Raw genomic sequence first — 15499 nt, 5'->3', positions numbered from 1 at the left:
CTTATATGCCTTCCACTCAGGGTGTAACAGAGCGGTATAATGACACTTTAGTAACTATGTTGCGATGTTACGTATCTGGTGATCAGTCTAATTGGGCGAGCTGTATTAGGCATGTATGTTTTTCTTATAATATAGCAGTTCAAGATTCAATTGGGTTTTCGCCGTATTACTTGGTGTTTGGATTCGTTCCTAGAAGTCCTGTGGATATTGCTTTCCTTCCTTCTTCTATTTGTAGGGATAGGTTAGAGGAGTTAAAATCGTTAGCAAAGGTCCGTGAGAGATTACCGGAGATATTAAGAGAAGTGCAGGAAAAACAAAAAGATAGTTTTGATAAAAGACATAGATTAGTAGCTTTCAATAAAGGAGATAAAGTTCTAGTTTCGTATCCTAGGTATCAGGCTGATACTTGTAAAAAATTCAATAATCCTTTTCATGGGCCTTTTGTGGTATCAAGGAAGTTATCTGATTTAAACTATGAAGTGTTATTAGAAAAGCGGGGAAAGATTGTTCCAGAAATTATTCATGTAAGGAGAATGAAACTTTTTCATGAACGAAAGTCATAGCAAGGTGTGGAAAAGTGGAAAAATTTTATTTCAATCATTATACCATAATAATGTCGTCTGTAATCTAGATATTGAGTTTTTTTTTCGTTGGGATGATAGTCATGTGACAGGTGAATTAAATTTTGGGATTTTATGATTTTTTTTCACTGAGCTTGTAGGTAGTGATAATTTCAATCGTTTATGTCCAATAAAATTTTTCGATTAGGGCAGTAGTTTTCGAGTTAGGTATTTTCAATAATTTTCAAAAATTTTCTTTTGGGGTTTTGTGATTTTTTTTCTTCATATAAAGTTTTGTTTTAGTATTTTGAAACATATTCTGGAAATTCAATGTAATTCACCGAACGAATCTGTTGTGAAGGAAGTTTTTCAAACGACGATTTTGATAGCGTTCGATATTGATTGACTTCTACTAAATTTTTGCTCTACTGGCTGCCAAGAGGCGAAATTATCGAAAAATTCAGAAATCTCCAGTTCATGGAAAACAATTTTGTGATTTTTCGATTTTTTTTTTCGGGAATCTTATTTTTTAGGATGAGTACATTCAACTTTGTTCTGTGAAAAATTTTGTTTAGAGCAAAGGGTTTTGAGGTTTTTCATTTTATAGTTTTTGTTGGTGACCTTGTATAGTAGCAAAAAATTTTTTTTTTTGAATTTAAAGATGAATTTTAGGTCATTCGCTTGCATTTCTAAAATGGGATAGGATATGTGAAGTAGATATTTTTGAGATATTTGAGGGTTCGTGAGTTATTTCAATAGGTAGTAAATTTTCGGCTACAGTCAGACACGGATTTTGAATTTCGCGCGTTTCTGCTGAATGGTTATCTACTGATTTTGAATTTCGCGCGTTTTTGCTAAATGGTTATCTGCTATTTTTCTATGGTTTATGTTGGGATTTCATTTTGGTTTCATGATATTTGATGGATAGTTGTATTCTACATATATTGGATTTTGGTTTTCAGTTATAAGTGGTATTGTTTATTCCGATGAGTTCTTTTTTTTACGATTTATGATGATTACAAGGTACGCGGCGTATCTTGATTGTTAGTCTAGAAATTTCAGACAAATTCGGAAAAAGTCGATTTTCGAAAAAAATTTTATTGCAGTTTCATATTTTCTTAGCATAGATTTTAGCATTGCGATAATTATAATTTTGTTTAGGGCAAAGGGTTCTGAGATATTTCACTTTAGAATTTTGGCCCTTTGGATTTTATATTTCATTATATTAAGGTTATGAATAAGTTTTATTGAAATATTTTCAAGGGTTATTAAAGGTAGATATTTTGTTGATAGATTTCATGAATTAAATATTTGAATTTGTTGTCATAAGGTGTTGATAATTAAGGTTTAATGGTGATAGTCATTTTTTTAAGTCGTATTTTTTTGAAGTCATGCGCTATATTAAAGTCCCTAAGAGAATTTTTGTAAATATTATTCGTAATTATTTATCATTTCATCATTGTTTATCAGAATTGATTATAATATTTATGGATTTATCATCCAGTGGGTGAATAATAGGATTATATTTTATTTATTTGATCTGTTTACGATGGGGTCTTATGATTAAGCCTATAATTATAAGTCCTCGTAAAATTTTATTAAAATATTATTACTGATTATTGTTGCTGGAGGTGAAGTCCATATTTTTCAATGGTAATATAGACCAAACTTATTGTCCATGGGTTATAATAAACGGTTATAGGGGAATTTTTTAGCTATGGATAGCAGAGTTTCAGTTTTATACGTTTATATCTTTGAATTGAATTTCGTTTTATAATTTTTTCTCAGTATAACTAATGATTACTATATTCTTGATTATATTTCATGATAATATTTGAGTTTCATTGTGTCATGGTTCTAATATTAATGGTTTTGAGTAGAAAAATTTTTCTTTTGGCACAATAGGTTGAGTTTAGGGCTTATTATTATGGTTGAGTTTTTATTTTCAGAAGTGATTTTTGGTAATCATTGTAGAACCATGTTTTACGATATAGAATCAGTTATTATAGAAGAGGGTTTATTATTCCATGGTTACATATTTATAATTTTAGGGTACAGTTACCTATGAAAATTGGTATTTGGCTGGGTTTTACATTTAATTTCACCAGTTGCATTATTGATTTTGTATTGATTTTACAGTTATGATTAACCATGTTATATTTCATAGTCATTATAATTATATCTCAGTTATTTCAAATTATGGTTATTCCAGGAAAATGAACAGGAAATATGGTTGATGGATAGTTTACCATTTTATGATAACCAAATGGTCATGTTTCATTCACATAATTACATATTCTGATTACATGTTACATTTTTGTAATATAACATTATCACTGATATAACTTTCTTTTTTTTTTCTCGATAAATCATGGTACGTTTTAATATTTGGTGCCACGAAAAAGTACAGTAATGTAATTCATTGTTTTGTTATTTTATTTTTGCGTTTGTACTGATGTGACCTACGTTAAGAAAGTGCAATTGTCACGTATTTTTGTTTAGTTGTCAATCTTGTTATTCATATCCAGGGCAAGGTCGTTCATTGAGTGACAAACGTTATTATTGATACTTTTAAACGTTCACTAATAGAAATTCATAATGAAGCTGTTATAAGACAATTATATTTTTGATGGATGAATATTTTATTCACTTTTATTTTGACTTGAATTTCTTTCTCAATAAAAATATAACTAGAGTATAAGTTTTTATATTCTGATGATTTATTGTATGATTGTGATTTTGTTTTCATATGACTCATATATTGTTCTGATTTCAGAATTGTTCCAGTATATATATATAGGCCTATGCACTTCTAATAAATTGTATCATTTCTAGGTTTCTGATTAATAATATATGCTAACCAGCCAGTCCAGTTGTTAATTGTAATATTCACGTCGAGTTTGTTAATATTATTGTAAACGTTTCTCTTTTTTTTTTTATTACGATTCATTGCGGTTGCTTCAAGTAGAGTTTTTTTTGTTTGTAAGAGGTTCTGTTACGCATAAACATGTCAATTATGGTACATTTTGCGTCATTTCTCATTCTCACGACTTTCACGGCGCAACTGGAGGCAGTCAGGGTCTTCGCGGGAGTTTTCTACAAGGAGCTACGTCACGCTGTAGCGTATGAATCATCGGTTCCACTAACATACGAGGTAGATTTCCCGGCAGCTCAGCTCGACATCTTGCAGGCGGAAAGGGTGTTCTGGCCTAACTGTCAACAAGAGGATTGCAGTTTAGCGGATGCGGTAGAAGTTTTGTATAATTCTACAAACGGAATTCTTCGCAACAGTCATGCTGCTTTCAACTCTTCAATTCGTTTGGGAACTCAAGCTTCACGAAAGACCAGAGCGATCGATGTTGTCGGCGATTTTCTTCATTTTTGTTGCGCAGTCGCGACGGATGGGGAACTTCATAAGCTGGAATTCAACGAAAAACATGTAGCTGATCACCTCAACGCATTCCAAGGGTTGGTTGCAGACGACCACAAAGATTTAATTCGGATTTCTCGCAACTTGAGGCAGTTTGCTGGAAATTTTTCTCAGCAATTTCACGATGCGTATAGCAAATTAACAGACAGTATGAGATTATTCGTACAACAGAATGTATCGGAGGAGAAAACACTGTTCACAAACCAGTTATTAACTTACATTTTTCACCTCTACTCACATGTAAATATTTTATCACGGCAGGAATTCATAAATACTGCGAAGGAACGCTGTGATAAAAAGCTTTTACCCTTTTCGCTGGTACACCCCAATTTATTACGTTCAGATCTCTTCAGATTGGAGAAAGGATATAAGTCGAAAGGACACCAGTTAGCTATACCTCTATCGGATTTGCAGCGATATTTTGATCTTCCACTTACGACTTGCGTGGTGAAGGAGAACTCCATGGTGCTTAGCTTAAAAGTACCGTTGGTCAGCATCGGCGGACAGTTTCAATTGCACAAGTATGTGAGGACACCTATGTATTTCGACGGCCAGATTTGTCAGCTTCAGCAGCAGGATTTCGTTTTGGCGCGGAGACAGGAGGACGGTGAGATTCAGGTCATCTCGGGAGATCATCTCTCTTCTTGTCGGGCACAGGACGATTTCTTATGCTATCTTCCGCGGCTGGTGCATGGAGGACATATGTCATCAAGATGTATGCATCACTTGTTTGCGGCGACAGAGCTGAAGGACATCCAACAATATTGCAGTTTAAGCTGTCGTCCAGCTAAGCAGGAGTTGGAGATCGTCGAATTTTCGCCTTCGGAGTATATCGTCGCGAATATACAGGCCAACACTACAGTCACTTGCGAGGGAGGTTCGTTTCATCATCTTCAACCTATTCCGGGAGCAATGTATGTGGTTTTACCCTGTCATTGCGAGATTTCGGTCGGCGGGAGAATAATGGTGAGAAAGACTTTTCCGTGTGACGCAAATGTTGATAAACAACCTCAGGTTCTCCATTACTTACCTTTGCATTGGGTTAAGTTTAATTCGTTAAAATTGATGTTTTGCAACCGCATTTCAATCCTAATTTTGTTAATTTTAGCGAAATTTTAAAAACTGATATAGATATAAAGGTTCCGGAATTTACAGTTCAAGACGTAATATCGTCAGATATATTTCACAAAGTAGATCTTCCAAATTCTTGGGGAGATGTTGTAAATTCCTCTAGTTTTGTTTTTTATATATTATTTGGCTGGTTAGGGTTTTTAACTTTATTCTGTGCATATTTAGGCATCAAGTTGTATGTGTGTAAATTATCTGCTGTAACGGTAGCACAACCCAAGATACATATAATCGATAGTTAGGAGTTATATAGTTACTTTTTGATGGATTAACTGTTTTATTGTTTTTTTTTTCTTGACTATATAGTTATGAGTCATAATGTACTTATAAAGTTTTTTTTTTTTTTTTTTCGATTTTTATTGCAGCTTTTGAAGTAGTTCAATGTTGATTCACAAATAAATTATTGTCAATTGAGATTTTCTTTTCATAATAAGTTGAATATTCATGTATATTAATGTGTATAATATTGAAAGTTAGTTTCATATATAATCAATGTTATTGTGCAGCATAGTTTCATTTTGAATTTGATTTGAATGTTTGTAATTTAGTTTGAGTAACCTACCTTTCTATGTAAAAGTTTGATTTCAATGTATAGTAGCATTATCAAGTCAATCAGGCACACGTTTGTTTCCCGAGTATATTATTTTGTTTAATCATTATTTATTTTTTTTGTTCCCCTCTTGACTACAGACTCAGGGACGAGTCTTTCAGCGGGATGGGTGATGTGTCACCTGGTCATATGGGACATATATATGATTCATATATTTATCTCATATTGATCAGGATTTTAGAGTTTTAATTTACGAAAAGTTTAATGAACGGTGTTTTTGCCTTGAACAGTTTTGTCATCGACAGAAAGATTGTTTATTTCACTTGTTATCAAAATTATTGTAGCTTTCTTTTGTTTTTCATAACAAACGTGCTCGCTTGTGCGACTGATAAAAATATGTATTTGAAATGGCTTCATGTTTGGCATTGACTGAGTTATATATTAATACCCAAAATTTTACTAGTGGGTGTGTGAGCTCGTTCGTTAGGACTGTGAGTAAAGTCCGGCTGTTCTGGTGAAGGGGATAGATTTTGTTCTTGTTTTATAATACAGTTTTCCTGTCACAGTTCGGGCAGTTTAAAGAGAATTGTATTATTGAATAAGAAGGGATCTGAACCCACTTCATGTGAAGATAATACATAGCTTTGCATATACTAACAATATACCGTATCGCTAACACATATATACATAACATTAAACATGTACACATATGTATACTGTGACAACACATTTCATAAGCGGGCTGGCATAGCTCGAATTGTCAGATAGCGAGCAGTAATATTGATAAGATAAGGTGCCAGCCAGCTACTCATGCAACTTTAATACAATAAATATTTCATTTCAATTCTGTGTTTTTATAAATGTAATAATGTTTTCTGTCAAGTTATATGTTTAATTAGTTTTATATCCTCTCTCGGAAAGGTGCTCTCTGAATTACACCTCTTGCTCTATGCTTATTTGGTTTCGCGGAGATTGTACGTTTCTGTCTTTTGAAATTGAGGGTCCTTACCCCTCACCACAACAACTTAGTACCTTATCTGTCATTGTTACGGGACTCTCTCCCGGCAAATGGGAAGGAGCTCGGCCTGTTTTCGTCACTCTTCTCCTAGACTTCTCGGGACTCGCAATCGTAAAAGTGTACGGATAATTGAAGTGAATACGCGTGTGAAAGAAAGGCTGGCGGACAGAAGACTGATGCTCTGCCGGAGAATTGCTGTCCGGGGAAAAGGCTTAAAAAAACGGTGAGTCCATTCCGATTTATCGAATTGAGTTTTAAAGGACCCTTATGTCCAGTCAGTTCTCACAATACATATATACATTTAATATAAAATAGTCAGATGCTCACCTTATGACTTAGGTACTCGTCTATTGTATAAAAAGCCTGTTTTTTGAGCCATTGTGCTAGTGTGGATATAAACTTTCTTGTGGTAAATTTTTTATTGTTGTCGGTAATTTATTGAATAAGTATTGTTGATAATTATAGGTTTTGAATGTTTTTTGCAGTCTGATGTATGGGGTAATTAGGTTATTCCTATCTCTATAGTGAGGTCCACGTTATAATGACAGTGGATAAAGATAGAAGAATAGCGATGCCGATTCTCTGCATTAATTAATCATATTTCTACACTGTCAAAAACATAATTGGTACCGTTGTGGACCTAGAAAAGGATAGTACCACTGGCTTTGTCGAATGATAGAAAGGAATAGCAAAACCAAAGTTGATCAAATACTGTCATTATAACGTGGACCTCCCTATAGTTCTATGTTCATGCTGATGGCTATGTCTTGTTAATAGAGTTAGGTTTTTTAACATGGACCAGGTTACAATAAATGTACATTTCAAATATAAAAAGAAGGTATATTCAAGATATGATGCAAGTGAACTTGATAGAATCATGTACTGTCAAGTATATTGGCTACATTTGAAAATGAATCTTGAAGAGTCGATAAAACTATTTTTTCGCCCCACTTGGATGTAATGAGCTGGTTTACGTAGGTCATATGGAGGCCGAAAGTGATTGTTTTCTGACCAGGCCGGTAAAATTTTTACGGCCCTAGGGCTGTAAAATAACCTTGAAGTCAGCTGATTCTGATTTGATGTGAACGTGTTTACAAAATAGTTTATGAAACGGAATCAGTTTATGCTTCTAGAATTGAATAAAGTTTTTGCAATAAGATACTATCATTTTATTTGGATGAATGAAATACAAATAATGAGATATTATAACTATTCAAATTCAATTTTCAGAGTATAATAGAATCTAACCTCAAACCTCCTAGTACAGCATTTATCATGGAACATGGTGGATAAACAGAATCATTATGCTTTTAGAATTCAATAAAGTATCATGTAATAATATACTATCATTTTATTGGATGAATAAAATACAGATAAGATATATATTATAAACTATTCAAATAATTCTATTTTCAGAGTAGGATAGAACTTCTAACCTAAACTTCCATGACATTCAGATTGGCCAAATTTCAAGTGTGCTAAAACAGCTGATCAAAAACTTTCCATTGACATTCAGATTGGCCAAATTTCAAGTGTGCTAAAACAGCTGATCAAAAACTTTTCATTCTTTGTGTTTATCATTCAATAATCAAAACATTTATAATAATATCATCTTATTGTCATTTGGAAGAATAAAAAGTATAAACTCAACCTCTTACATATAATTGAACATAATCTTTTAGGTTATTTAGACAAATCAGAATAAAAAATAAAAATACTTGGACAATTTCTTGATATTCAGATTACCTCAGATTTGCTAGAGCTATGACCTTCCACTTTTGCTTTCGGAAGTGCTTATAATAGACAATTATTCTCATATATATATATTGTTTATTTTCCTGTGTGGCGAAAAATAACTATCTCACCATGGGCAAAAATGTTTTTTCCGGCTCTCAATCTTTTCTAGTCCTCGGCCTACGGCCTCGGACTTGAAAACCGATTTCGAGCCAGAAAAGTCCCATTTTCGGCCCTAGGTGCGAAATATACTATTACAGCTTTCAACACTCCTTAGACCAGCAATACAGCGAATGGCTATTTTGCCAAATAAATGCCTTCTTCATATCACTTGAGTTACCCCAAAGACGGAGCCCATAATTGAGATGGGAATGAAACAAACCATAGTAAGTCAGAGTAGGTACCTCCCTACTGACACAACATTTTAGTCTCCTTAGTAGGTACATAACTCTGGACAGTTTCTTACACAGATACTCTATTCTGAACTATTCTGAACACGACCTCTTTGATCATACCCACGTTAAACATTGCTTCTGGCTCAATTAGATAATAATTGACCGAGCGAAGTGAGGTCTAAGATTCAAGACGACGGTTTGGCATTTCTCTTAATGTTTAAATGTTTGAATGTTGCGCATTTACGGCGAAACGCGGTGATAGATTTTCATGGAATTTGACAGGTATGTTCCTTTTTAAATTGCGCGTCGACGTATATACAAGGTTTTTGGAAATTTTGCATTTCAAGGATAATATAAAAGGAAAAAGGAGCCTCCTTCATACGCCAATATTAGAGTAAAAATCAGACTATAGAATGATTCATCATAAATCAGCTGTCTAATGGACTATAATACTACCCGTTCAAAAACATCGAACATCTTGAAAATGTATCTTTCCATCAACGTTAGTAGACAGTTGACTATAATACTACCCGTTCAAAAACATCGATCATCTTGAAAATGTATCTTTCCATCAGCGTTGTAGACAGTTGCAGCGAGACCTGATAACAGTGCTCACATTCACATTCCGGGACGACACATCACAGTACGATAGAAAAAAAGCTCTATGTTTATTTAGGATTTTTCTTAGACATTTTAAATTGATAAATTATTTATTAATTTTTGAGAAAACATAACAACAGGTCAATGTAACTTACTGAGCGCGAGGTCTACTGTTCACAGAACTACTAGTAATAATAATGATACTATCGTGTGATCTGGCTGGCTTAGATCTGGTGTCAGAGTTTTCAGGTTGCACCTGATCAGTTCCAGGGCCTCTGACATGACCTAACGACTGTATTAGGTAGCCGGGACCGATGCTGAAATATATTGAATTCAATTTTTGCTGAGGATGATGCCCACATTAGCACTAAGCTTTGCCGTGCTACCAATTTTTCCTTAAACGGTTGGAATAGCATTTAACACCTATCAACCTAAAGATAGTTGTCGGCTCCAATAAATAGATTCTTGATAAACTGTGAATGGATCTATTGCCTATGAATGAGAAATCCAGTTTTCAGAGCAAATTAACTTATAATCTTCAGATAAATTTACACAAATACAGAAAAGAAAATATCTTAAGGCTAATTATTTCAAGTAACTACGAACTAAAATACTTATCTAGTTTACAGTTGAAACACGGCTATTGGCTTTACTACACTAATAGCTGATTATGCACAAAAAATTTATATAAAACACATTTAAAACATTAATAAACGAAAATGATTTAGAGCAAAACTCCATGACAACTTTAGCCAGCCATTTTTCAGAAGAAGGGCAGAACAGGAAAAAACATAAGTTGCAAGTCATGAAAGACAACGCCTCCAAGATTACAGACACGTCACAAAAAAATTATAACTTATAAGTTTAGAATTCACATTCTACATCTGTTCTCAATAAAACTTTATTTTGAAAATGTTATTTTAAATTTTTATATATATCTCGATTTAAATAAACCATTTAACTAGTAATATGTTAACCCTGCCTCGGTGACACCATGGAACAATGCAACAAACATTTACGATAATAAATTCTCCGTCAAAAAGTTTATCCGTCTATTGATAACTCTGACATTTACTATAAAGTTCCATAGATCTCGAATTGAAGATTCGATTCCAATGTGAGAAGAAAAATGTAATATTACAAATACCCCCCTCTTGACATAAAAATTTTACTGTTTGAAATTAAAGAAAAATTTACATTGACCCTAATGAAAATTGTTGAAATTTAAATTCGAGAACAGTAACAATTTTTCTAGAAAAACATACATGTCATCCAAAATTGAAAATTATTATAAAAATTCATCAATAGTGTTTGTTATATGTTTCCAAACAATATTTCAAAATATAGAATATCAATATTACTTTTGATTTAGCTTTATAATTAAAGAAAAATTCTCAACAGAAAGTTAATATGTAAAGAATAGTTTTTTGAAATTGCACATAAATTTAATAGATAGAAATTTAATTTTTATTGCATAAAAAAAATTTAGTATGTTGAATGAAAAATTTATTATTATTTATTTTTTTTTTTTTTTTTAAATGAATTGATGAATTGTTACATTAATTTTCACATAAAATTTCAATAAATCAAAAATGTTCATTTCTTTCACTATTGACGCGGTTGATTTATTGATGCACTTTGGAAAACAGTCCGTTAAGGCACTCAGTATGATTTTCAGTTAAGTGTAACTCCAATGTGATGACGTTAAGTGTTGGGCTGCTGGATGCACGTAGTTTGGGCTGATACTTGTAGTCGACTGATGCATACCAAACTCGATACAGGTGACATCTCAGTTAGCATTGCTTCATGTTTGTAGTAGACGGCTGCATTCCAAACTTGATACCGGTGACATCTCAGTTAGCATGCTTCATGTTTGTAGTAGACGGCTGCATTCCAAATTCAATACAGAGTCACATAATTTTGTATCATATTTGTAATTATACAATGTACATTTCAGGCTTGAAATGACATGTAATTCGTTGTTTTGGAAAAGAGATAGACGCTGCATACAGGATTAATTTAGGTGAGGATTAATTTAGGTAAGGTTTGGTTTTTTGATATTTTCAGCTTTCAAGGTTTAGAGTTCTGCATACAGGAATAATTAGGAGAGGATTTTTTGAATCAATTCTTTCATGATACTGTGACTGTTCTTCTGAATTCAAAGTGTGAATGTGAACATGGATGGCAATTACCTCCAGGTAATGCAGTAGTGTTGAAGTTTGAGATACAGAGTCAGCAATAGCATTGGCATTGCTATTGGCGTATGCTTTGGTGTGGCTTGGCATTGGCGTTGATATGGCATTGGCATTGGGCAGGCATTGGCATTGGCGCAGGCATCGGCGTTGATTTTGGCATTGGCATGTTATTGCATTGGCGCAGGCATTGACATCAACACAGGCATCGCGTTGATTTTGGTGTTGGCATCAGCATGGCACAGATTTTGGCATCAGCATTGACGCAGATTTTGCATCAGCATTGGCGCAGGCATTGGGTAGCTATTGGCATGTTTTGTTGTTGGCATTGGCGCAGATTTTGGCATTGGCGTAGCTATGGCATTGGCGCAGGCATTGGCATTGATTTTTGTTGTTGGCATCAGCATTGGCGCAGATTTTGGCATCAGCATTGGCGCAGCATTGGCGTAGCTATTGGCATTGGCGCAGGCATTGGCATTGATTTTGTTGGCATCAGCATTGGCGCAGATTTTGGCATCAGCATTGGCGCAGGCATTGGCTTCGGCGCAGGCATCGGCGTAGATATTGGCATTGACATCAGCACAGCATCGGCGTAGATTTGGTGTAGTTATGGTGTGACTTGGCGTAGTATTGGTGTAGGGGCCGCAGGGTAATTTAGGTGTAGTATTGGTGTTGATCTTGGTGTTGACATTGGCGTAGTTATTGGTGTAGGCCGCAGCGTAGATTTAGGCGTAGATATTGGCGTAGTTATTGGTGTAGGCCGCAGCGTAGATTTAGGCATAGATATTGGCGTAGTTATGTCACACTAGTTTGAAAATCACCCAAATGTTCTTAACACTCTTCATGGCGTTCACTTGTTACTGATTTCGAGATTCACATGATAACTATTTCAATGTTAATGTCTGTGCTGTACCTGTTATCTTAAAATACTTATAAACTAAAAAGAAAAACTTTGATTAGGCTATCAATACAATCTAATACACATAAAAATTATTTTAAATATCTATGAAATTGAAATTTGTTAACATCTTATTATACAGTCAGCAATACATAAATTGTGAAATATGGACATATCAATGATAAAATAAAAAAAAAAATCATTCATTCATCTTCACTGTTCAATATCAAAATTTAATCCATTCTTCCAAAATAGAAATATAATTTCATAACAACTCTGTATCATTATCAAAATGAAAAAAAAAAAACATCATATTATCACAACAAAATTTAATTTCAACACATATTTCAATAATTTCAGACAATTGGTCTTCTATTCACAATCATTTCATAATATATCTGCATTTCATTATCATTTAATATAACATTTCATTTATAGCATGTTCATTTCACATTTATGATTTATCATTCAGGGTTTCAAAATTATTTAGTTTTAATTTTGTTCAAAAATTGTATAAAAGCAAATTATTTAATATTGTTAATCATCGTTGTTGGATACTATAGTTTATTTCGACTCTTCAATGTTCTAAACACAAACTACATTTCATGACAAAACTTTACTATCAAACATTAAACAAGAAACCATTCAAAACATCAATAATATTTTGCTTCAAAGGCAAACAATATCATCAGTAATATCATTTTGCATCTATGGCAATCAACATAAGTAATCAACACAAAAAATATTATCTCAATACTGCCTCTCTAAGTCATAACCTCTGTTATTCCTTCTTTAGGCAATAATGGGTTCCATCTCAAAAAACAATCACATACCAGCAAATTAATAAACAAAACCCCACTAAAAATTCTACATTCACTCCAGCATCCATTTCAAACGATAATCAATCATATCAAAATTTATAGAACAAACAGTTTAAAAATTAAAAAAAAAATCAATTACAAAAACTTATTTCAATTAATAAATATAAACAAACGTTTTAAATTAAACCAATTATTTTTTAAAATAATTTAAAATTAAAGACTGTATAATAAGTATAAACATTTCAAGATTAAATACAAAGATGATCAAGATGAAATACTGGGTAAATAAGTTCCCTAAAAATACAAAAAAGAGAAATAGAAAATGGGTAAATAAATTCCCTAAAACAATACAAAGAAGAGAAAGATTAATTAGAGCCTATCCTACATGTCAGTACTGAACTTTCATGAGGAAGTATATTTAATAAAATATACTACTATGGAATTTTGTAAATTCCAAGTATGACTCATTTGTTATAATTGTGAGCTATCACTCCCACAAAACAACTGGTGAAGGAAAAAATGTGTTGACTATTGTGACTGGTGTGGAAAGTTCCTAGATGTCTGTAAGGCAATGTGATAGCAGACTAGTATCGGACCACAAAAACAAAAGTATGCAAAAGGTTTTACAAACATTTGATGTTGCAGTCATAAGGTTTTTATATCGCAAACAAGTAGGTCAGATAATCGAGTCCAGCCGTATGTGGTTCACGCCCACACCTCTAAAAAAATCACACCTACTTGTCTACCAAAAATCCAAAGTATTGGACAGCAAAGAAAAAATAAAATGCAAAATGGGTTAAAAGCCCAGAAGAAAACTATAACCTAATTACATATGGCTTATGGCACAATATGCAATGAAAGATGAGAACATGGGACATAATGGCTCTGAAAAACCTAATTACCTAATATGATACCTAAAAAAAAAAATAGACATGATTAAAATAATAATACATGATGAAAAAATATACCGCAAGCAAACATTATTACACAAACAATGGATAGATTTTAGAAAAGTTAAGTTTTATCAACAATTAAAGATTAGGAAAATAAGCTACTATTTTAACTTCCAAAATTATTTCAGAAAAAAATACAAATTTAATGACTATGGACAAGATTGGTTAAGATATGCTTCATGAAGAAATTTACTGAATATACACAAAGACAGGAAAGAATCGAAAATTGAAAAGATTAAGGGCCAAGAAAATAGGCTACAGGAAAGAAAAAAGATACAATTATGGACTCTTACATACGTAGTATTTACGGTCATTGCTATTCTGAATCCCGGCACGACACAGGATTCCTAATCATAGTGTGTTGGGGAATACCCTTAATCATGTGATTCACTGTCATCATCTTGTAAATAAGCAACTTGAAAAAACCTTTGAATACTAATACACAATGGAAACTTTGCGTTTTGTTTTCTTCAATAGATGATTTATCATGGGTTCATTTGTTTCAACCAAGCAGTTGTGCTACAAAAGTTCGTCATGTACACTTGAGAAGGCATGCATACACCTTTTCAATTCTCAGTTGAAAGTTGAACTCATCAACTTGACTCAAAGAAAACTTCATTTTTTCACATGTTCTAACCTCCACAGAAACCTGTCTCATGTGAATATTCATTTGTTCATAGTTTTCCTAACTTCAATGTAGCATATTACTTTCCTGATAGTTGACTTTCAGTGAAGAAACTCCTACCTACTTCTTTACTCAATTCTACACTTTCACTATGGTGACCCCTTTCAACAACAGTGGATAAAGATAGAAGAATAGCGATGCCGATTCTCTGCATTAATTAATCATATTTCTACACTGTCAAAAACATAATTGGCATTGTTGTGGACGTAGAAAAGGATAGTACCACCGCTTTGTCGAATGATAGACAAGAATAGCAAAACTAAAGTTGATCAAATACTGTCATTATAAGGTGGACCTCACCATAGTTCTATGTTCATGCTGATGGCTATGTCTTGTTAATAGAGTTAGGTTTTTTAACATGGACCAGGTTACAATAAATGTACATTTCAAATATAAAAAGAAGGTATATTCAAGATATGATGCAAGTGAACTTGATAGAATCATGTACTGTCAAGTATATAGGCTACATTTGAAAATGAATCTTGAAGAGTCGATAAAACTATTTTTACAGCTTTCAACACTCCTTAGACCAACA

General features: G+C 33.1%; 1 protein-coding gene across 1 annotated transcript in view; it reads left to right on the top strand.

Annotated features, from left to right (window-relative positions):
• Positions 1-15499, top strand: part of LOC111043541 (protein PTHB1) — a 49313-nt gene that overhangs the window by 15539 nt on the left and 18275 nt on the right. Inside the window, exon 8 of the mRNA XM_039436586.1 lies at positions 4334-4867. Within this exon, the coding sequence (XP_039292520.1) occupies positions 4334-4867 (534 nt within the window). The remainder of the gene's footprint in view (positions 1-4333; positions 4868-15499) is intronic.

Source organism: Nilaparvata lugens, chromosome 10 (assembly GCF_014356525.2).
Source record: "Nilaparvata lugens isolate BPH chromosome 10, ASM1435652v1, whole genome shotgun sequence".
NCBI lineage: Eukaryota > Metazoa > Arthropoda > Insecta > Hemiptera > Delphacidae > Nilaparvata > Nilaparvata lugens.
This window is presented reverse-complemented; position numbering and strand designations above follow the sequence as displayed.